The following is a 23,946-nucleotide window of genomic DNA, read 5'->3' as shown; positions in this document are numbered from 1 at the left end:
TTAAAAAAAAAAAAATTTAATTAAATTTAAAGAGCAAGTTAACTCGTTTAAAGAGATTGCTTGCCCATCACATCAGCACTCAAAAATTCTAATGTCTCAAAGACCATTCCTCATGGTATGCACAGTTCATTTGGAAAGCATCTTGCAGCACAGCTACTGGGAGACCTTCCTTTACCTCCCTCCTTCTGGACCTTGGATAGCAAGACAATGCTACTTTCTCCAGGGACAGTGACAGGAATGGATGGAGCATCAGTTAGAAGGTGTTTTTAATCTTGGCTGCTACAAGCACAAGGATCTCCCCAATCTTTTTCTGCCAATTCTCAATGTCCTTGGATACTTCACACCACAGTTCCCCATGGCGCGGCTCTGCATTCTCACAGCGCTTCTTGACCTCTTCCTGCTGCTCCTAGAGGAGGAATCAAAACAACACTTTAAGCAGATGAGTATATACTTTCATCTGGAGGGTATCAGCTCCAAGATCTTGGGACAGAGTAAATATATGAGGATCTTGGACATATGACAAGATTTCAGTTCATAAAGGTTGTGTTGAATAATTGAGGGACAATAAGTTTCCGACAACAAGGAGGGTCAAATGTTAATTAGTGACAGAGTAAAGAGACATGCTTTAATTTAATCATATTTATTTTTAGTCTGATAATTAACATGTGGTCAATTCTCCACCATCCACTATGATGGACAACTGAAGCAAGATTAATACCAAAAAGGCAAACTCTAAGTTCCTTTAGAGTCAGCTTTGGAATACAAACTACCATATTTCGGTTTATTTTGTTATTTGGAGGGGAGAGGGAGTGATAGGAATGCATCCAGAAGTCTGGCCAACTTATTTGTCAATGTGTAGTTCAGGTTGAATCAAAAGTCTAAATTTCCTAAAATCACCCAAACATGTGTGTATACAACCCAAGCAAATGTTAGATGGAAAGGAGTCACTTAGAATTAAAAATTCACCACAGATAATGGGATAATCAATATGTGGTGATAAGAGTTAACTCTATATTTATTCTTGAAATAAACATTTTCTTCACCATGGTGTACATAATCCAATGGACAAATGGTAGATGGAATAAAGGAAAATATAGTCTTCTCTCCCAGGGATTTGTTAACACAACCTGGGTTCCATTATACTGACTGGCTCATGTGTCCCAAGCACAAAGATGTGCCTGAGATGATTTCTTTTGGGGAGGGATCATATTAACCCCTCCCCAAAAGTGACAAAGTGGGATAGGATGCTGGGTTTGGAATCAGGAAGATGAGTTTAAATTCAGCCACACTTATTAACTTGTGATTCTAGACAAGTCACTTAAATTGTCTGCCTCAGTTTTCTAAATTATAAAATGGGAATAATAATACCACCAATAGATAGTATCTGTAAAGCACTTAGCACAGTCCTTGGCATATAGTAGGTGCTTAGTAAATGGGTATTTCCTCTTCCTCTTCTTGGAGATTCATTTTATCATACTCAACTATTTGAGGTTCAAACTTTTTTTCCCCCTAATTATCTTGTAATGATGGTAGTGTACAATCTGCTGTCCTGAAAAAATATCTAGTGTAGCTTGCTTATTTTTCCCAAGGTAGATGGAGGCTCAGCAGAAAGGAATTCAAAATGATATAGGACGAAATGAAATAACATAGGCCAAGAATTCCATCAACATACTGTAATATGTTGCAACTATACAACTCCAATGAGTGACCAAGCCACAGCTAAGCAGCTTCACTCATTCTTCTCAAAAAGCAAATGCTGAGCTTAGGTCAAAGAAAACTTAAACTTGGTGAGATTGTGCCACATTAGTTTGCAAAATTGTTACCACTGCCCCATAAATCGAGTTGACAAGTTAATAGCCCCAAAATTTCCAAGTTTTGAACTTTTGTGTCAAGGACTCTAAAAGTTTAGTGAAACTTATGGGCCCCTTCACAGAATGTTTTTAAATGCATAAAATAAAATACATAAGATTACAAAGGAAATCAATTATATTCAAAGTTAAAGTATTTTAAGGCAAAACAAGAATATTTAAATAAATTTAAAATATTTTTTAAAAAAAGTTTATAGGCCCAAGATTAAGAATTCCTGGGAAGATTAAAAAGTCCTTGCTTGCAATATAGTTTTCAGATTTTTTAAAAAAAGATCCTTAACCATCATTTAACACCAATTCAAAACTGCTTATAACTTATTTTAAAATTATTTAGAATGATCTGTCTAGTTTTGGAATCAACTTTTCTTTTTTTTTTTTTTTTAATTCTGCTTTTCCTTATTTCCTTTTTCTAAATAGTGATCTCCATCTATCTTCTAACATAATTCAAAACAGGAAGGCTTTAAACAGGAATAGAAGAAAAGGCTAAAAACAATGCAAAAAAATCTTGGAATCAATTTCTGAAAAATTGATATAGATTCAAAATAGACTGCAAGATGTGATATTTGACCTATTTATGGTATTGTAAACATTTTACATTTCAATCATTGCTATAAGAAAACCATTACTTTTCTCTCATTTAAAAAAAAAGAAAAGAAAAGAAAACCATGATCTAATTAGCACCCTCTAAGAACTAGTACTAAAAGGAAGCCCATATTACCGAAGGGAAGATTACTCAGAATCCCAGCCCTGGGTAAATTTTGTTGAATACTATATCCCAAATCACAGAATGTTAAAAGAGATAAGACCCTCAGAGATTCTCTAGATTTTCTCATTTTAAAGAGAAGAAAACTAAGATTCAGAGAAGTGAAATGATTTACTTAAAGTCACAGGACTTTAAGCCAGGTCTCTCAACTCCAGTGCCCTCCCCTACTCTTATATGATCTCAAATCACCTCATCTCAGACTAAAGAAATAAAATAGAAAGATAAGAGAGGGAACTGCAGAGCAGAGTAGCAATCCAGAAACTGTTATTAAAAAAGCTTCCTTACCTCCGTACCATGTTGTAATTCAAATTTGTAGAAGAAAGCCCAAGCATCGCCCAGGTCTGAATCAATCTTTACTGTTCGGTGGAACCATTCCCTGGCCTTGGTGATCTTCCTTTCACTCCAGAACAGTCTATGGCAGAGAATAGAAAGAAGTAAATGAGCAAGCTGGACATCATTTCCAGCACACAGTCATGGTGACAACAAAATTGTACAGGACCAACAGAGTCATGTGCTCCAAGAAGGAAAGAACTAAAAGCTCTGAGTCAGAAAAAAGCTACTTTAATTATAAAGAGGGGAATCTACAATCTCTCTAGGATAACAACCATAATTTTTAGAAAGTTATTCCTTGTGTCCACATAAACAAATCATTTCTCAAAATACAAGAGCCAGATTTTCAAATCCTAATAAATGGAATCATTTCCCCATGGTCAGACAATAAAACACAAAAAGGAATACTCATAACTGCATGAAATTTATGATATTACCAAGAAAGGGATTTTTAAAAAGTTCTTGTAGAAACTGATTTCAATTAGGAGATCTCCTGGATGTTTCTGCCTTGCTCTAAAACAGGACTATAAGCATTCACCCCATTAAAAATAGATGTGTCCTTGAAAAAAAGCTAAGTCTGCCCATTAATGCCAACAAACATATCACATTTATGAAATCTTTGGAATTAAAGTTCTTAAAGGGTCTTTATCTCCTGTTTTGTACCTGCAAAATCCTATCTGTCACTCAACTATTTAATTGCAAGTATTGTTAAAAAACAAAAACTTCAAAAGAAAAAAAAAATGAAAGGATCTGGTAAACTGGGGTGCCAAGGCAACAACAGAGAAGTTTGGATAATGTTTGCTAAAACTCAAAAATTCAGTCATAATCAGAAACAAATCAGGATCAGACTGCACCACAGTCTTATTAGATACAGGTTCAAAGGGACACCACATCAAAGAAAATTCAATAGGGAATTAAAGCCACTACCCCAAGTCAGAAGGAAGACCACAACAGTTATGTCCATGTTCAGGGCAGGTCTAATTTAATTTTCCCTCTCTGACTACAGCTACAATTGTGCAAATATTTTATGGGCTTGGTTTCTGCACATCAAACAGGGCTCAATTATACCAGTCAATTTCTTATGAATAAGGTGACTGTTTTGGCTGGTACAAGTTACTAAATGGCATAATTTCATGGCCTGATAACATGATTGTTTTTTAAGCCTTATGGTTCTGTTAATTGCTTAGTGTTAGATAAACTGTGATTTAAAGAGCATGAACCCTGATAACAGAGATACAAAACACCAGTATGGGAACAGCTAGGAGTAAATTATTTACTTTAACCAAAGCCTTTTACAAGGTTATAATAGTTATCCCTATCAGAATGTCATATATGAAAGTCATTAGAGGCGGCAGAAGCACATGTGTTGGATTTAGCTGTATACCTAAAGAGGTACAAATTAGACTAAAAGAGGGTCTGGAAAAAGTCTTCTCCTTTGCTGACTAAACTGAATTAGTCCCATTATCTGTCAGTCCTCTGGCAGCCCATAGTGCTAGAGCCTGGGAAGCCTCATTTACTTTGGCTTGGAAGAGATTGTGAAAGAGCTGGGACACTAATTTCCACTCCTCATCTATTAAATACTTTTGGCACTGAAGAGAAAAATGAGCAACAGAATAATTGGCTCTATTCACAGCAAACCAAAGCCAGTCATGCTCTGGAATAAAAGCTATTAGAAAGTCACCGTGGGGGCCCTGGGGTTGCAGGGGGCAAACTTTGTCAAAGAAGATTTAAATTTAAATAAATAGGACTTTTAAATACACTAAGAGGAAGGAATACAGAGAGGGGAATTTTCATCAAGCCTAATTTCAACATTAGTCTATGATTCTTCAGTTATTTCAAATAAGTTATATCAAGCAAATGCCAGACCAGGGTCAAGTTTATGACAAATGAATGTTTCCCTGGGAGAGTGCAGGCCACCAACCTAATGGAAACAAGTGTATCTGTGCTGAAGAGTTGCTCACTACTCAAAAGAAGCTTTCTGTATATTTTAACTACATCCATAGGATAGAAAATTAAACAGGCAAAGTAACAGAAGCTATACAACAAAAAGGAAAAATGGAATAGAACAAGGTGACCATTTGACTCCTCTAAAGAGAGAGAAACTTTAAAGGGAAGAAGAGAGCATGCAAGAGGAAGATTTCATTCACGGACTACTAGACAACCAGAGTTTACTTCTAAGTGGTCTAATAAGCTTTAGTCAAGGAAAAACTGGCCTAACCCCCAAAGAGAAAGTACAGCTTTCCCACTACACAAGAAAAGACCTACTCAGAAAACATATTTCTAGAAAGGTAACTACAAAAACCCTGTTTATTTAAAAAAAAAAAAAATTTAAGCCCTAAATCATGAAGATTATTGCAGCTCTGAATCTTCTTTATTATGACCTCATCACAAAGAGTAGGATAAAAGAATTCTAAGGATAAAAGAGAAAAATACCCTCATCCAGAGAGTAAAAAGAGAAACAAGCATTTTCTTCCCCAGGAAATTTGTGCAACTAAAATTCCTGTAACTGTCCAGGAATGATTAACAAGAATCACTATCTGATTAGATGAAGAAGCCTGGAAAATATTACCAAAATTATATGTTGAAAATAAAGTCTCACAATGAAGCACACATCTTTCTATATCTGCAGATTTTAATAATTTATAATCTTTAAAATATCAAGAGTTGGAAGACACCTCATCACTCATTTAATTCATATCATATCCCCATTACCACCATCACCCCAATCCCTATTATAAACACACCTGACAAGCAGTCATCCAGTACAAAGGTGCTTAAAGACCTCTAATGAGGGGATACACATTGAGAAGATATCCAATGAGAGATAACTCCTAAAGCAGTCATTCCACTTTGGGATAGTCCTTATTGTTAATAGGCAGTTTTCCCTTGACATCAAATCTAAATTTACCTTTTTCCTCAACTTCTACCTCATTTTGTACACTAGGGCCAAGCAAAACAAATCTAATCCCTCTTCTACGTGTCAGCCTTGACATAATTAAAGATAGTTATCATGTCTCCTTTCCCCTCCCATTAGCCCTTTCTTCTTCAGACTAAATCACCCCAGGTCCTCCTATTTACCTTCCAATGGAATAAATTTGAAACTTATGCTGCATTAAAGGCAGAAATTTCTTGGAATAATATCAGTGCTATCAATTAATGCCAAGAAATTCATCACATATTATGTAATCTTTGGGACTAAAGTTCCTAATGGGTCTTATCTCCTCTCCTGTTCTGCACCTGAAAATCTTATGCATCACCCAATTATATAACTTCAAGAGTTGTAAAGAAAAATAAAGAAAAAAAAAAAAAAAAAAAAAAAAGAATGAGCAAACTGAGGTGCTAAGATGACATCATTTATAATGTTAGCTCTTTCTTATTAAGACTAACTAATCCCAGTTCCTCTTTCCTATATTATAAAGTTTGAAGCTTTTCAAAACTCTACTTGTCATCTTTAGGATGTTTTACCGAGTTCCATCAATATCCTTTCTAAAATATGATGAAAAGACCTGAACTTCAGATATGTTCTCACCACAATAAGACTATCATCTAAAATCTATCCTCACTTAATACAGCCACATAACACATTAAACACATTAAAGAACTCACTTAGCCACAGCTAGCAGGACATGGGGGTCATGTTCGCACTTCTTCAGGGCATCTACACTCTTGGTCTTCCTCTGGGGTCTTGCCTCAAGGAAAATTGCTTCTGACCACAGGATGCCTAAAATTCAAACAAAAAGAATCTAATCATTGGTTATCCCAGTGACCCAAATCTTAATTTTTTTTCTTTATTAAAGCTTTTTATTTTTCAAAACATATGCATGGATAAGTCTTCAACATTAGTAAAACCTTGTGTTCCACTTTCCCCCCCATTCTCCCACCCCTCTCCCCTAGATGGCAAGTAGTCCAATATATTTTTAAATATGGTAGAAATTTATGTTAAATCCAATATATACATACATATGTATATAATTATCTTGCTGAACCAAAAAAATAAAATCAAACCAGAAAAAAAATGAGAAAGAAAAAATGCAAGCAAACACAACAAAAAGAGTGAAAATGCTATGGTGTGGTCCACACTCATTTCCCACAGTCCCCTCTCTGAGTGCAGATGGCTCTCTTCATCACAAGACAAACATTGGACCTGGTCTGAATCATCTCATTATTGAAGAGAGTCATGTCCATCAGAACTGATCATCATATAGTCTTCTTGTTGCCGAGAATAATGATCTCCTGGTTTTGCTCATTTCACTTAGTATCAGTTTATGTAAGTCTCTCCAGGCCTCTCTGAACTGATTCTTTCTTTTGGAACAGTAATATTCCATAACATTCATATACCGTAACTTATTCAGCCATTCTCCAACTGATGGGCATCCACTCAGTTTCCAGTTTCTTACCACTACAAAAAGGGCTGTCACAAACATTTTTGCACATACAGGTCCCTTTTCTCCTTCTTTAATATCTCTTTGGAATACAGGCTCAGTAGAAACACTGCTGGATCAAAGAGTATATGCACAGTTTGATAGTCCTTCAGGGATAGTTCCCAATTGTTCTCCAGAATGGCTGAATCCGTTCACAATTCCACCAACAACATATCAGTGTCCCAGTTTTCCCACATCCTCTCCAACATTCATCATTATCTTTTCCTGTCACCTTAGCTAATCTGAGAGGTGTGTAGTAGTAACTCAAAATTGTCTTAATTTGCATTTCTCTGATCAATAAGGATTTAAAGCACCTTTTCATAGGACTAGAAATGGTTTTGATTTCTTCATCTGAAAATTGTCTGTTCATATCCTTTGACCATTTGTCAATTGGAGAATGGCATTCTTATCAATTCTCTATATATTTTAGAAATGAGGCCTTGATCAGAATCCTTGAGTGTAAAAATGTTTTCCCACTTTACTGCTTCCCTTCTAATTTTGTCTACATTAGTTTTGTTTGTACAAAAACTTTTTAACTTAAAATAATAAAAATTTCAATTTTGTGATCAATAATGATCTCCAGTTCTTCTTTGGTCACAAATTCCTTTCTCCTCCACAAAGTCTGAGAGGTAAACTATCCGATATTCTTCTAATCTGTTTATAATATCATTCTTTATGTCTAGATCATGAACCCATTTCAACCTTATCTTGTATATGGTGTTAGGTGTGGGTCAATACCTAGTTTCTGCCATATTAGTTTCCAATTTTCCCAGCAGTTTTTGTCAAATAGTGAGTTCTTATCCTAAAAACCGGGTTCTTTGGGTTTGTCAAACCCTAGGTTATTATAGTCATTGACTATTTTGTCCTATGACCTAACCTATTCCACCTTATAGAAATAGAGTAGCCAGTAGCAAATGATTTTGATGACTGCTGCTTTATAATATAATTTTAGATCTGGTACAGCTAGGCCATCTTCATTTGCATTTTTTTTCATTAATTCCCTTGAAATTCTTGACCTTTTGTTCTTCCAGATGAATTATTTTTTCTAGATCTGTAAAATAATTTCTTGAGAGTTTGATTGGTATAGTACTAAATAAGTAGATTAATTTAGATAGTATTGTCATTTTTATTATATTCGATTGACCTATTCAAGAGCACTTGATATTTTTCCAATTGTTTAGATCTGAATTTATTTGTGTGGAAAGTGTTTTGTAGTTGTATTCATATAGTTCCTGACTTTCCTTTGACAGATTCCCAAATATTTTATACTATCAACAACTATTTTAAATGGAATTTCTCTTTTTCTCTCTTGCTGCTGGACTTTGTTGGTGACACATAAAAATGCAGATGATTTATGTGGATTTATTTTGTATCCTGCAACTTTGCTAAAATTGTGATTGTTTCTAGTAGTTTTTTAGTTGATTCTCTAGGGCCAACTCTTAATTTTAAAAGTTTTGTAACAAAAAATATATTTAAAATAAATGTAATATTACCCAACTAGAAACTGCCAATTTGATCCTTAAATTTTGTATCCTCTGAACCTCTGATGCATATATTAATATGGCATGCTTATGTAACATGAACTAATCATTAAACATTTACTAAGTGCCTACACTATGTAGTAGCCAATCTGTCAAGGTATACAAAAAGAGGCAAAAAATAATCTGTGTGCTCAAGTACCGTTTTGTCTAATGGTACAGAAAACACACAAAAAATTTATGTATAATTATTACTATACATACACAAAACTTACATATATATATTTGTGACACATATATATATACATATATATGTATATATATGTATAAACACATACATACACAAAAAGAACCATATGCAAGATAAATAGGAAATAATTGACAGAAGACAGATCCTAGAAATTAAGAGAGACTGGGGAAAATTCCCAGTAAAAGATGAGATTTTAGTTGGGTCTACAAGGAAGTCAGGAAGGTCAGTAGTCAGAGCCAAAGAGGAAGAGCACTCTAGATATAAGAGGACAGCCCGGAAAAATGCCCAGAACTGAAAGATGGGGTGTCTTTATTCTTTTTTTTTTTAATTCTTTTTTTTATTTTTATATTTTTTATTTACCAGACATATGCATGGGTAATTTTACAACATTGACAATTGCTAAACCTTTTGTTCTAATTTTTCCCCTCCTTCCCCCCCGCCCCAGATGGCAGGTTGACCAATACATATTAAACATGATAAAGTATAAATCAAATACAATACATGTATAAATGTCCAAACAGTTGTTTTGCTGTACAAAAAGAATCGGACTTTGAAATAGTGTATAATTAGCCTGTGAAGGAAATCCAAATGCAGGCGGACAAAAATAGAGGGATTGGAAATTCTATGTAGTGGTTCATAGTCATCTCCCAGAGTTCTTTCGCTAGGTGTAGCTAGTTCAGTTCATTACTGCTCTATTGGAATTAATTTGGTTCATCTCATTGTTGAAGAGGGCCACAAACATCAGGATTGATCATCATATAGTATAGATCTCCTGGTTCTGCTCATTTCACTTAGCATCAGTTCATGTAAGTCTCTCCAGACCTTTGTGAAATCATCCTGTTGGTCATTTCTTACAGAACAATAATATTCCATAATATTCATGTATCTCAATTTATTCAGCCATTCTCCAATTGATGGGCATCCACTTAGTTTCCAGTTCCTGGCCACTACAAAGATGGCTGGGTGTCTTATTCTTAAAGTCAGGAGGCCAGAGTCACTAGATCAAAAAATACATTTCCAGGAGTAAGGTGTAAGAAGACATACTCCTATCATACTATAAGAATGGGCTAGAAGGGTTTTGACTGCCAGAATATTTTATGTTTAATCCTGAAGGAGCTAGGAAGTCACTAGAATTGGGTGGAGGGGGCAAGGCAGGAGAGGGACTTCCACAGGTGGAGGTTACCTTTGCTTAAGAAAAATTATTTTAGTGGCTGAATGCATTGGAGTGGGGACAGATGAAGCAGGCAGACTATTTAAATAATCCAGGCGTGAAGTGATAAAGGCCTTCACCAGAGTACTGGCAATGTCAGAGGAGAGGAAAGAGCTTATTCAAGAGACATTGCAAAAATGAAATTTATAGTCCTTGGCACCAGATGAATATTGAAAGTAGGGGATAAGAGAAAGTGAGGAATCCAAAATGACTCTTAGATTGTGAACCCAAGGGAGCAAAAGGATAGTTTTTTCCCCTCTAAAGTAAAAGGGAAGAACAGACTTGTGATAGAGAGAGTCAAATGCACCCAGAGAGAAGACTATGGTCTCAGGACTGAATGTAGATCACAACCTAGTATTTTCACCTTTTTTTTTTTTTTTTTTTTTTTTTTTGCTGTTTGCTTGCTTTTTTTCTCTCATCCCCCCCCCCTGCCTTTTTGATCTGATTTTTCTTGTGCAGCATGATAAATTAGAAGAACTGCATATGTTTAGCCTATATTGAATTACTTGCTGTTTAGGGGAGGGGGAAGAGTGGGAAGAGTAAAAAAAATATGGAACACCAGATTTTGAAACAAAATGCTGAAAATTGCATATATTTTTGAAAAATAAAACACTAATATATAAGAAATCAAGCCAATCTCCAATTGATAAATGATCAAAGGATATGAATAGACAATTCTCAGATAAGGAAATTGAAACTATTTCTAGTCACATGAAAAGATGCTCCAAATCATTATTAATCAGAAAAATGCAAATTAAGACAACTATGAGATACAACTACACACCTGTCAGATTGGCTAGAATAACGGGAAAAGGTAATGCAGAATGTTGGAGGGGATGTGGGAAAACTGGGACACTGATACATTGTTGGTAGAACTGTGAATACATCCAGGCATTCTGGAGAGCAATTTGGGACTATGCTCAAAAAGTTATCAAACTGTGCATACTCTTTGAATATTATGGAATATTATTGTTCTGTAAGAAATGACCAACAGGATGATTTCAGAAAGGCCTGGAGAGACTTACATGAACTGATGCTGAGTGAAATGAGCAGGACCAGGAAATCGTTGTATACTTCAATAACAATACTATATGATGATCAATTCTGATGGATGTGGCCATTTTTCAACAATGAGATGAACCAAATCAGTTCCAATAGACCAGTAATGAACTGAACCAGCTACACCCAGCAAAAGAGCACTAGGAGATGATTATAAACCACTACATAGAATTTCCAATCCCTCTAATTCTGTCTGCCTGCATTTTGGATTTCCTTCACAGGCTAATTGTATACTATTTCAAAGTCCGATTCTTTTTGTACAGCAAAACAACTGTTTGGTCATGTATAAAGATATTATATTTAATTTATACTCTATCATATTTAACATGTATTGGTCATCCTGCTATCTGGGGGGCATGGGGGGAGAAGTAGGGGAAAAATTAGAACAAAAGGTTTGGCAATTGTCAATGTTGTAAAATTTACCCATGCATATATCTGGTAAATAAAAACTATTAAAATAAAAATAAAAAAAAAAAAGAAAACACTATTATAAAAAATAACATAATAGAGAATATAGAAGAGGCAGAGGGATTAGGGAGAAAGATTATGAGTTCCATTTTAGACACTGAGTTTAAGATGTCTACTGTACATTAAGTTAAGAGATGTCTGAATTGCACATTTTTAAGTTATATCAGATTATTTGCTGTCGTGGAGGGGAGGTAAGAGAGAGGTAGAAAAATCTGGAACACAAAAATCTTACAAAACTATATTTACATATATTTGAAAAAAAACTATTGAAAATTTTTATTAAATGTCAGAAAGATAGAAATCCAAGATTGGAAACATTTGAGGCAGCAACAACAGAACTGAGAATCATCAGTTTAGAGATGATAAATCCACAGGAGATGAGATCACAATCAGAGACATATCTACAGTTAGAGGGCATGATCTGAAAGAAAATATAGCAAAAATAGACAGAATAGACAGAGGAGCTATCAGATAAAATTTAGAAGCTTAAAGTCTATTTCAAAGAAAAGGCCTGTTTAGCAGACCAGAAATTATATTAATTCAAAAAGTTATGAAAACATCCTATTTTTTCTTCCTGAGATTAAGAATTTATTTCAAAGAAATAGACAAAGGCAATCTCTATCATCTGAAAATAAAAGCTTCAGTATAAACAATAGAGTACTGATTAAAGAATCTGAAGAATCAAATATCAACTCTGACACTAGCTATATGATCTGTAGCATAATAGATTGTGATTCTAAGTGTCAGTTTCCTCATTTTAGGATTATAAGATTCAGAGCTCACATGGACTTCAAGGAAACAGGGATAAAGTGATGTTAAGCAATTTGTGCAAAGCCCAAAGTAACAAAGCTAAGATGAAAACCCAGTTCTCTGGCTCCAAATATAACATTTTTTTTTAATTACATTGTATGCCAATATAAAGATGTAAATGTGTACTTTGTAAAGTTCAAAATGTTATTTCAACCCAAGACACCTGATAGATGAGTCTAAATTAAGTAATTTTGCAGATAAGGAATCCTACTTAGATACTGATAGAATTGAGGTTTCTATGGTATAGCCACTTCCTTCCATACCTTCACATCATCTATAAGTTTTGTTTTGTTTTTACTATTTTGCTTTAATCATCCACAATCTTTTTACAACATCCTGAACCCCAGCACCCAATGAAAATACAAGAAAAAACAAAGCCTATTACAAACTGGTATAGCCAATCAGAGCAAATTCCCACATTGTCCAGGTCCAAAACATTTATCCCATTTGAATTCTTCATTTCTCCAATGGGAAGTGGGTAGCATGTTTCACCATTAGGCTTTTGGGATCCAGCTTAGTCATTATACTGATAAGAGTTCTGTACAATAATATTCCATCATATTTATATGCCACTACTTATTCATCCATTCTCCAATATATGAACATCCCTTATCCATTCTCCAATATATGAACATCCCTTCGGGTTCTCTCTTTTTACCACCTCAAGATGACCTATAAATATTTTTGTATATCTTGAAAATTTGTTTTATTTAGGACTAATCCCTCTCAATCTCCCTTCCTCTCTAATTTCCCTTTCTCCTTTCTGCCTTTTCCTACTTCTCTGCAGAGTAAAATGTATTTTTGTACCTATGTGTATGTGTGATGAGTGTGTACACTTCCTTCTTTTGATCAGTTCAGATGAGTGTGGTTTAAGTGCCACCAACTACCTCCCATCCCCCCCATTTGTTTAGATATCTGTCTGTGCATATTCATTATGTAAGATAACTTTGCCTGATACTCCTTGATTTCTTCTTTCTCCTCTTTCCATTTTTCTCTTTAGATCATCAAGACATAAGATATGCCTCGTCTAATTGGACTACTTCTACAAACTTGATGATGATAAGAGTTCAGAAATAACCTCAGAATTATCTCCCCATATTTAAATGTAGTTTGTTTACTCTTTTATCATTGTTGATTCATATCTACTTTTTAAAATTTCTCTTTATTCCTGTGTTTAAATCAAATCTTCTCCATCAGTCTGATTAAAAAAAAAAAAAAAGCCCATTTTCTCCCTATACCACTATACTCAATTTTGCTGGTTAAGTTGTCTTCAATAATGTCTTTTATACCATCTTTTGTGCACAGATCAACATTAATTACATGCTAAAATTTGCTTATGATCTTCATGCATCTTTCTATTGCCATCTGGTTGTTCATACTGAGTTAGGGCACTTTCAAGTTCGTTATGTTCCAAGATTTGCAAAAACTTGGAGCCTCACTGGAAAAATACACATCAAAACTACCAAGGAATTTCCCAATTACTTGCCCCTATTCAATTCTGGACCCTGATAATCAATTACCTATGTAAACATATATGAAATTATATAATGATGAATTAATTAAACAGGTTGCCTATTCAGCTATGTGTAATCCCATAGGCAAACATTTATCATCTGTTTTGCTTTTTCAATATATATCATTAAATCTATTTCTTTTTCATGGCTCAAGGTTGTGTGGTGTTTCAAAGCTTGATGCAATTAGCATATCATTTTCACTAATGAAAATTTGAAGAACCTTGCCATTAATGGGAAACCTCTTTTCTGGACTCTTCTGTAACAGTAATGAACACCCTTCATGAATTAGATTTCACTTTGATGTAAATATCCAGCAATTTGCAGAACAAATTTGCCTTCATAGGCTTATCTATCATTAATTCTTCTGTAATTTTCACGGTTAATGTTTCATGTTTTGTGCAAAGAAAGCATTCAAGAATCTATTTTACTCTACCAAAACAAATATCATTCCTAAAAATCAATCAAAAATCAACCCAGTGAGATATTGAGGAAGTATAGTATACTGGTATATTGAATGTGAGCACTTTCTCAGATATTTACTAGCAATGTCACCGTAGTAATTTATTTAACTGCTCTGTGCCTCAGTTTATTCATTTGTAAAATGAGGAAATTTGGCTTGATGGCCTCCAGCTCCAAATCTGTTACACTACAATATTGCACTTTCTATACCCATCACTTAAGAGGACTCTAAAGACATGTGGTTTAGAAAATCATAAACAGGTAAAGAAAATAATATGTTTATTTCTCATGTTTTCATAATGCATTTGTTGTTGAGTTGTTTCAGTAATGTCAGTGTGAAGTCCAGGTTAGCTCCTTGGAAGCCCCAGAATCAGCCGGAGTCAGGATAAGCAAAAGTCTTTAGTCTTTAGGGGGAGAAGTGAAGGGAATCGACAAACTGCCATACACTTTCCACAGATCGATCTCCCTTCTCCTCTTTCTCCTCCAAAGTGACTCTGGCTTGTCTTACTCCACCCCCTAATCTCTCCTAGGATTATCTGTATACCCCAAAAGATCTAGCCAGAATAGTGGGAAGGGACATTTTCCAAGCATATGCTAATAGAGTATTGTCCAATAGGTAATTAGCTTTAAGTACTCGGTTGTCTGATTCCAGTGCGCCAACTCAGAGTTTCAGCCCTCTTTACATGTCAGACCCTCTGGGATCCTATTTGGGCTTTTCTTGGCAAAGATAATGAAATGGTTTGCCATTTCTTTTTACACCTCATTTTATAGATGAGAAAACTGAGGCAAATAAGATTAAATGACTTGCCTACAATTATTAAGTGTCTGAAGTCAGATTTGAATTCAAGATGATGAGCCTTGTTGATTCCAAGTTCAGTGCTCTTATCCGCTGCACCACACACATAGTCTATTATCATAAAGATTCTATAGAAATAAACTACATCATTAGCAACTTACTTTGTCTTTTTTGATGAAAGCATCATCAGAAATTATTTTCCATTCTTTTGGAAATGAAATTTTTTTTCCCTTTTAAAAATATCTTTTCTTTAAAGATCTGTTACTACCTTTACATGTTTTTCTGCATTTGGTCAAGTCCAGACATTTTGCTAAAGTACATCTTTTTTTTATTGCTTCTCCTTTAAATATAATCAGATACTGAAGGAATAAGTCAAAATTTAATTGTTCTAGTAGCATTACTATGAAAACAAATCAATAATAATGTCAATTTCTAATATGATAGGAAAAAATGATAAATGCTGGAAAGAATGTGAGAATATCAGGACACTAATATACTTTTGGTGGATTTGTAAACTAATTCAACCATTCTGAAAAGCAATTAGGAATTATGCCCAAAAGGCTATAAAACTTCATATACCAACAGAAACTAGGCATAGACTAATATCTTATACCTTATGACCAAGATAAGGTCAAAATGGTTTCATGATTTACACATAAAGGGTGATACTATAAGCAAATCAGGAAAGCAAAGTATAGTTTTTCTATTAGATATTTATTTATATATTATTTTTATTATATATATTTACATGTATATTATATATTATATAAACTTTATTTTCTCCAGAGAAAGGAGGAATTTGTGACCTAGAGAACATTATGAAGTGCAAAATGGATAGTTCTGATTACATTAAATTATAAAGGCTGTGCACAAACAAAACAAATGCATTCAAGATTAGAAGGGAAACAGAAATCTGGGAAACAATTTTTACAGCCAAAGTTTCGGATAAAGGCTTCCTTTCTAAAATATGTAGAGAAATGAGTCAAATTTGTAAGAATAGGAGTCATTTTCCAAATGATAAATGGTCAAAGGGATTTGAACAGACAATTTTCAGATGAGAAAATCCAAGCAATCTATTGTCATACAAAAAAAAAAAAAAACCAAACTTAAAAAATGCTTTTAAATCTCTATAGATTAGACAAATGCAAATTAAAACAACTCTGAGATCCCACCTCAGATATCAGATTAGCTACAATGACAGGAAAAGATAATGATAAAATTGGAGGGGATATGTTAAACTGGGACACATGGCACGGCATTGATGGTGGGACTGTGAACTGATCTAGTTATTCTGGAGAAAATTTGGAATTATGCCTAAAAGGTTATAAAACTGTGCAAACCCTTTGATCCAGCAGTGACACTAGTAGGTCTGTATCTCAAAGAGATCTTAAAAGAGGGAAAAGGCTGCACATGTGCACATATGTAGCAGCTCCTTTTGTAATGGCAAGGAATTAGAAATTGAATAGATATCCATCAATTAGATATGGAATGGCTGATTAGATTATGGTATAGAAATGTAATGGAATATTGGAAAAATAGAATCTGTTTTATAAGAAATGATGAGCAGGCTGATTTCAGAAAAGCCTGGAAAGACTTATATGAACTGATGCTGAGTGAAAGGAGCAGAATCAGAAGAACACAGTAACAATGATTATGTGATAATCAACTATGACAGACTTAGATCTTCTAGGCAATACATTGACATTGATCCAAGTCAATTCCAATAAGAAAATGCCATCTATATCCAGAAAGAGAACAGTGGAGAATGAATGCAGATTGAAACATTATTTTCACCTTTTTTTGCTTGTGGTTTTTTTCCCTTCTGATTTTCTTCCACAACATAACTAATATGAAAATATATTTTAAATGATTGTACATGTATAACCTATGTAATATTGCTTGCTATGTTGGGGAGGAAGGTAAGGGAATAAACAATAATTTGGAACTCAAAATCTTACAAAATAAATGTTGAAAACTAGTTTTACATTTAATTGGAAAAATACAAAACTATTAAGGGAAAGGAAAAAAAAAAAAAAACTACCTACATCTTTAGATCTAACAATAGTACTATTAGGTCTGTATCCCAAACAGATCACCAAAAAGGTAAAAGAACCAACATGTACTAAAATTTGTAAAGCAATTCTTTTTATGGTGGTAAAGAACTGGAAATTGAAGGGATGCCTATCATTTGGGAAATGGCTAAATAAGTTGGGATATATGAATGTAGCAGAATAATATTGCAGTATAAGAAATGACCAACAGATTTTAGAAAAACCTAGGAAGGTTTATATGAAGTAATACAAAGTGATGTGAACAGGACTTAGAGAACATTTTTTCAGCAACACTTCAATGATGAACTATGAATGACTTAGTTCTTCTTAGCAATACAATGATCCAAGACAATCTCATGATGGAAAATGCTATCTGCCTCCAGAGAAAGAACTATGGCATCTGAATGTAGACTTAAACATGCTATTTTCACTTTATTTTTTTCAATGTTCTTTTCTTTTGGCCTTTTCTTCTTTTACAACTTGACTAATATGGAAATGGTTTACTTGATTGTACATATATAATCTTTTTTTTTTAAATAGATTTTTATTTACCAGATATATGCATGGGTAACTTTACAACATTGACAATTGCTAAACCCTTTGTTCCAATTTTACCCTTCCTTCCCTCCTCCCAGATGGCAGGTCGACCAATACATGTTAAATATGTTAAGAGTATAAATTAAATACAATATATGTATACATGACCAAACAGTTGTTTTGCTGGATTGTACATATATAATCTATATCAAATTGTTCACCATCTTAGCTGCAGGAGTGGTGAAGGAAGGGGGGGAATAAATTGGAACTTAAAATTTTTAAAAACCAAATGTTTAAAATTGTCTTTACATGTAATTGAAAAAAAAATAGTATTAAAAATAGTAATACCAATTTACTCCTTTTTATGTTTGTAGTGTTTTCCTTCCAACTTCTTCATGTAAATGTTCTCAGTATCATGTAAGTTCTCTGCAGACTTCTGAATTATTTTTCTTTGTTTTGTGAGGTGACACAATACAAAGTCTAACAATATGTTCCCCTTAATTTTTTTTTTAAAAACAAATGGACTTATCTTTTAAAGGAATGCTGTCCTTGGCTACCATGTCTGTTTGGCAAGAAGACTTTGTTTGTGGGATGAGGAAATTTCTTGGCTCTTTCCAATTCTATATTCTAGCAACTGCTTTGTATCAGTTCAACCTTGCTAACAAATAGTAACAGAATGTTTTTACTGTTGTTTATTTTAAGTTTCTTGTAATTTGTAACATGTTTAAAATGGTGATTTCCAGTGCCAACAAGGTAGTGTGAGGATAAAGAGTGCTCTCCCAAATTCCCCTCCAAACAATTAGAAAACCATCTCAAAATTGTTCTAGGAGCAAGAAAGCAGCTTATCAGCACAAAGGAAAGGTTTGTCTCATTGGGGTGGCAAGAAAGCAAGGTCCAAAAGGAAATAGCAATTAACTTCACAGGAGGGGACCTGCAGCAAGGCTCCAAGTCTAGTGCAATAAAAATACATCAGAGAAGTCCCTTCCTCCTTCAAACTAGCAGTCTTCTAAGCAATTATTCAATCTGTTCAATGCAGCAAAATCTCACCTCCATGATCCCACCCCTACTAGAAGCCACCAGTGAAGCTTTGAGCTCACTGCTGAACAGTAATTAAACCCTGCCTCCCTGGGGCTTAGAAGCAGAGACCCTGTTTCCTTAACAACCCCCAGCATCAAGTGTCCATCCCTAGGGCCAACCAACAACAAAATTCCTTCCTCCAGGGCCAGTCAACAGAAAAGCCTTTATCACAGAAACCTAGTAGCAAAACTTCACCCCACACAGCAGACAAGCCCCACACAGGGGAGGCTAAACTCCATTACAAGCCAGAAAGAAAACATACCTCCGAAAAAGCAAGCCTCTAACTCTAAACTCCGAAGTCTAGTTAAAACCAGCAATAAGATCCAGAACCATAGCACAAAAAGCTTGGAATGCCCAGGCCCAGAGCCCAGTTACCGAATAACACCACCAAATCTCTCTCTTCCTCCCCTCCCCTCCCCTCTTCTCTCCTTCTCTCTCAGAAACATATTAGAAGCAGAAAGATACACACAGAGTAAAGTTAAGGAGCTAGAGCAGAATCTATTATGCTTTAGCATAACAATCATGATCCCAGACAAAGCAAAAACAAAAAAATTGATTAATTAAAAGAAGGAAACTATAGTGCTGAAAGGTATCATGGACAATGAAGTCATATCAATAGTAAAGCTATATGTGCCAAATGGTATAGCATCTCAATTTTTGAAGAAGTTGAAAGAGTTACAAGAGGAAATAGATAAAACTATACTACTGGAGGATCCGAACATCTCAACAAAAAAAAGTTAAAGTGGATACAATTCTGGAGAGCTTAAATATGATAAATCTTTGGAGAAAACTGAATGAGAATAGAAAGGAATATACCTTTTTTCCCTGCATTATATAGTACTTATACATGTATCAGAACATAAAAATATCACAACTAAATTCAGAAAAAGAGAAATGATAAATACATCCATTTTGGATCATAATACAATAAAAATTAAATTCAATGGACAATTAAAAGTGAGATTAAAAATTAATTGAAAATTAAATAATCTAATCCTACAAAAACAAGTAGGTCAAAGAACAAATAACAGAAATAATCCATAATTTCATTAAAGATTTTGACAATGAAACATACCAAAATTTATGGAATGCAGTCAAAGAAAATGTATATCTCTAGTTGCTTACCATGAAATAGAGAAAAAGCAGATTAGTGGATTGGGATAGCAATTAAAAAAAAAAAAAGGCAGAAAAAGGACAAATTAAAAATCCCCAACTAAACACTAAATTCAGATTCCTAAAAGTCAAAGGAAAAATTAATAAAGCAAAAAAAGACATATTCAACTAATAAATATAACTAGAACCTGAGTTTATGAAAAAACAATAAAATAGATAAACCATTGGTTAATTTGATTTAAAAAAAAGGAAAAAAAACCAAATTATTAGTACTCAAATGAAAAAGTGAATTCACCACCATTGAAGATGAAATTAAAACAATTATTAGAAGCTATTTTGTCCAATTACATGCCAATAAATTTGACAAGCTAAATGAAGTAAATGAATTATCTACAAAAATTTTAATTGCTCAGATTAACAGAAGAAATCCAAATCCAAATTTGAAAAAAGAATTTGAACAAATCATAAATAGACTTCCTAATAAAAAAATTCCCAAACAAAATGGATTCACAACTATTTGGAAAAACAAGCAAAGAAGGAGTCATTTCATGATACAAATATGATGCTGATAACCAAGCTAAGAAGAGTCAAAACAGAGAAAGAATGCAAAAATTTTAAATAAAATACTAACAGAGAGATCGCGGCAATATATCACAAGGCTCATATATTGGGATTTATACCAGGAATGCAGGGTTGGTTCAATATTTAAAAAATGATCAGCACAATTGACAATATCAACAATAAAACCAAGAGAAATCATTATGCTTTCAATACATTCAAAAAAATCCTTTGACAAAATACAGCACTAATTCCTATTAAAAATACAAGAGAGCATAGAAATAAATAGAGCTTACCTTAAAATAAATAATTAATATTTATCTAATAAATGTGTATAATATGTATATGTATGATATATGATATATATAATGTAATAAAAACATAAAATATTATTTAATATTGTACTAGAAATGTTAACCACAGCAATAAGAAAAATAATTAAAGAGATTAGAATGGGCAATGAGGGAACAAAATTACTACTCTGAAGATAATATGTTATACTTTGAAAATTCTAAACCACTACTAAGTCTATATCCAAGACACCTTCAAAAAAGGAAAAGGACGAATTTATACAAAAATACTTATAGCACCTCTTTTTTGTGTTGGCTAAAAATTGTAACTCAAAGAGATGCTCATCAATGGGGGAATGGCTAAACACGCTGTGGTATTATGATGGCAATAGAATATTATTGTGCTATAAGAAATAACAATATAATTTCAGAAAAACCTGGAAAAACTTATATGAACTCATACACAATGAAATAAATAAAATCAGAACATTAAACACAGTAACAGCAATATTTTTTATAAGAATTTATCTATTCTCCACAATATGATACAAGACAATTTCAAAAGACTAATATAATGAAGTACCTCCAGAGAAAGAACTGATATTGACTGAATACAGTCTGAAGCATGTGATTTTTCACTTTCCCTTTTTTCTTTTATTTGCGTCTCCTCATACAAAATGACTAAAATAGAAATGTTTTCATAACTGTATATGTATATAAACTGTATCTGGATTACTTATTAGCTCAGGGAGAGAGAAGGGAAAGAGAGAATTTAGCACTTAAAACTTTAAATATTTTAAAACTGAAGAATAAAAAGATCAGATTACTGCTGTTTTATGATCCGAATGCCTCATTTTACAGATAGAAGACACTGAGCCCCAGAAAAGTTAAATGATTTGCCAACGATACACATGTAGTATCTTCTAATTTTATCCTTTCTCCTTATTTAGTATTTACTTTGGCCTCTGCTATAATCAGATAGTAGTATGACCACACACAGATAGCTGATTCCAAAATAGTACTATATGTATAACCAGTTACGTCATATCTATTAAAATACAACCAATTCTATTTTTATGTTATTATTTAATGTTCATCATGTCCAACACCTTCTAACTCTTACTGAAATATATAGAAAATTCAGGTATGAAGTTTCTTAATCTTCAAGCCTCTGATCTGTCTTTCATTTCTTGATCATAGAAATTATTTTCCAATACTCTGTCTCTAAATTCATTCTAAAGTCCATATAAGGCATATACTTATTCTTGTTAAGTTCTTCACAGAATTTCTCTTACTTTTTTTTTTCATGCTTCATAACAGTATAAGCTTCAATTAACTTCGAGGTGGTCTATTCATTTATACTTGATATAGCTGACCAAGTTTTAAATGGTCTTTTTGCCTTTTGTTGTCTTTGGGTACAAGAGGAAATCAATTTCATTAACCTTTTTATTTGCTTCTCTGAGTTAAAACTGTAAGCATCCTTCCATTTGGTTGCAGCTTTATGCCTTCTAGCTTTAATCATAGCCAGAAGGTTGTAGCACATTTTTTAGAGCAGTATGTCAACTCATTTATTACTAAATAAGTCTGAGTAGTAAGAGAACCAACAGCTGTATGTGTGCGTGTGGACAGTTTAGGACTTCTATGATTCCACCTTTTCTACCATTTCATCCTTGGTACTATGGAAACAATGCACCAAAATAACAAAAATCATCCTCCCTGAAAAAATCACATTAAATCTGAAGCAAATATTCAGCTTTCTCTTTCCCTGTCCACATATGCTGAGGTTCATGAACTGGTAAATTAAACTATTTTGTAGTCAAGGCATCACTGACTTCAGTGGCAGTTCCCCTAGTCTCTGACAATGAGGTAGTCTTTTTTTCTCCTTGCCAAATCTAAATACCTCTGCCTTGGTTCCTGATCCTATTCTTTCTCAATCTCTAGCAAACTGGCCACATTATCATTCCAACTCTACTCACCTACTAATTCCTTTCCTTTTGGCTATAAACACACCTTTCTTCCCCATCCTGAAAAAACCCTAGATAGTCCTTTATAATTCCCCACCAGCTATCATCTTCTATCTCTTTCTTAGCCAAACTTCTATATAAAGCTGACTTAGAGACTCCAGTTTCTCTCTTCCAATTTAGTCATTCAGCCTTTTGCAATCTGGCTTAGAACCATATCATTCAACCAAAACAGTTCTGTCCAAAATTACCAGTAATTTCTTAATTACCTAGTTAGTTTTTTAATCAACCTTCATCCATCTTGATTTTTCTACAGCTTTTTACATTGCTGACTACCCTTTTATCATAGATTTCTCCTCTCTAATTTTCATGACACTGCTTTCTCTTTGTTCTTCTCCTATTAGAACACTCCTTCTTAGCTTCCTTTGCTTATTCATCATCCATTTGGTGACCTGAGCTATTTTCCAAGTGGTTATGTTCCAAAGTTTTTTGTCCTGGGCTCTCATCTCTTCTTTCTCTATATTCTCTCATTTAATAATATCTCATCATCTTCCATAGATTAAACAATCTCTATGTAGATTATACTCAGATTTATATATCTAACCCTAGTCCCTCTCCTGAATTTTAGTAAAGCATCACCTACTGTCTATTGAATATTTTAAACTGGATTTTCCATATGAATCCCAAAGTAACTTGTACAAAACAAAGCTCTTTCTTTATCTTTCCCCATAACTCACAATCCACCACACTCTTCTAATCTTCCTTATTTCTACTAAAAGCATCATTTATCTTTCCAGCAATAGAAGTTCACAATCTCAGGATCATCCTCACCTCTTCATTTTCATTCACTCCACATATTCCATCAATTGCCAAATCTTATTGTTTCTGTCCTTTCTCCTAACCACAATCCCCACTCTTAGTTCTCAATTAAAA

The 23,946-nt window shown here is 33.8% G+C and overlaps 1 protein-coding gene across 1 annotated transcript in view; it reads right to left on the bottom strand.

Annotated features, from left to right (window-relative positions):
• PRPF6 (pre-mRNA processing factor 6) overlaps positions 1 to 23,946 on the bottom strand; it is a 67,801-nt gene continuing 43,855 nt past the window's right edge. Inside the window, exons 19-21 of the mRNA XM_074288924.1 lie at positions 6,568 to 6,682; positions 2,917 to 3,043; positions 1 to 406 (exon numbers count right to left, since the gene is read on the bottom strand). Of these exons, the coding sequence (XP_074145025.1) occupies positions 254 to 406; positions 2,917 to 3,043; positions 6,568 to 6,682 (395 nt within the window). The 3' untranslated portion in view covers positions 1 to 253. The remainder of the gene's footprint in view (positions 407 to 2,916; positions 3,044 to 6,567; positions 6,683 to 23,946) is intronic.

The sequence above is a fragment of the Sminthopsis crassicaudata genome, chromosome 2, assembly GCF_048593235.1.
Source record: "Sminthopsis crassicaudata isolate SCR6 chromosome 2, ASM4859323v1, whole genome shotgun sequence".
Lineage (NCBI taxonomy): Eukaryota > Metazoa > Chordata > Mammalia > Dasyuromorphia > Dasyuridae > Sminthopsis > Sminthopsis crassicaudata.
This window is presented reverse-complemented; position numbering and strand designations above follow the sequence as displayed.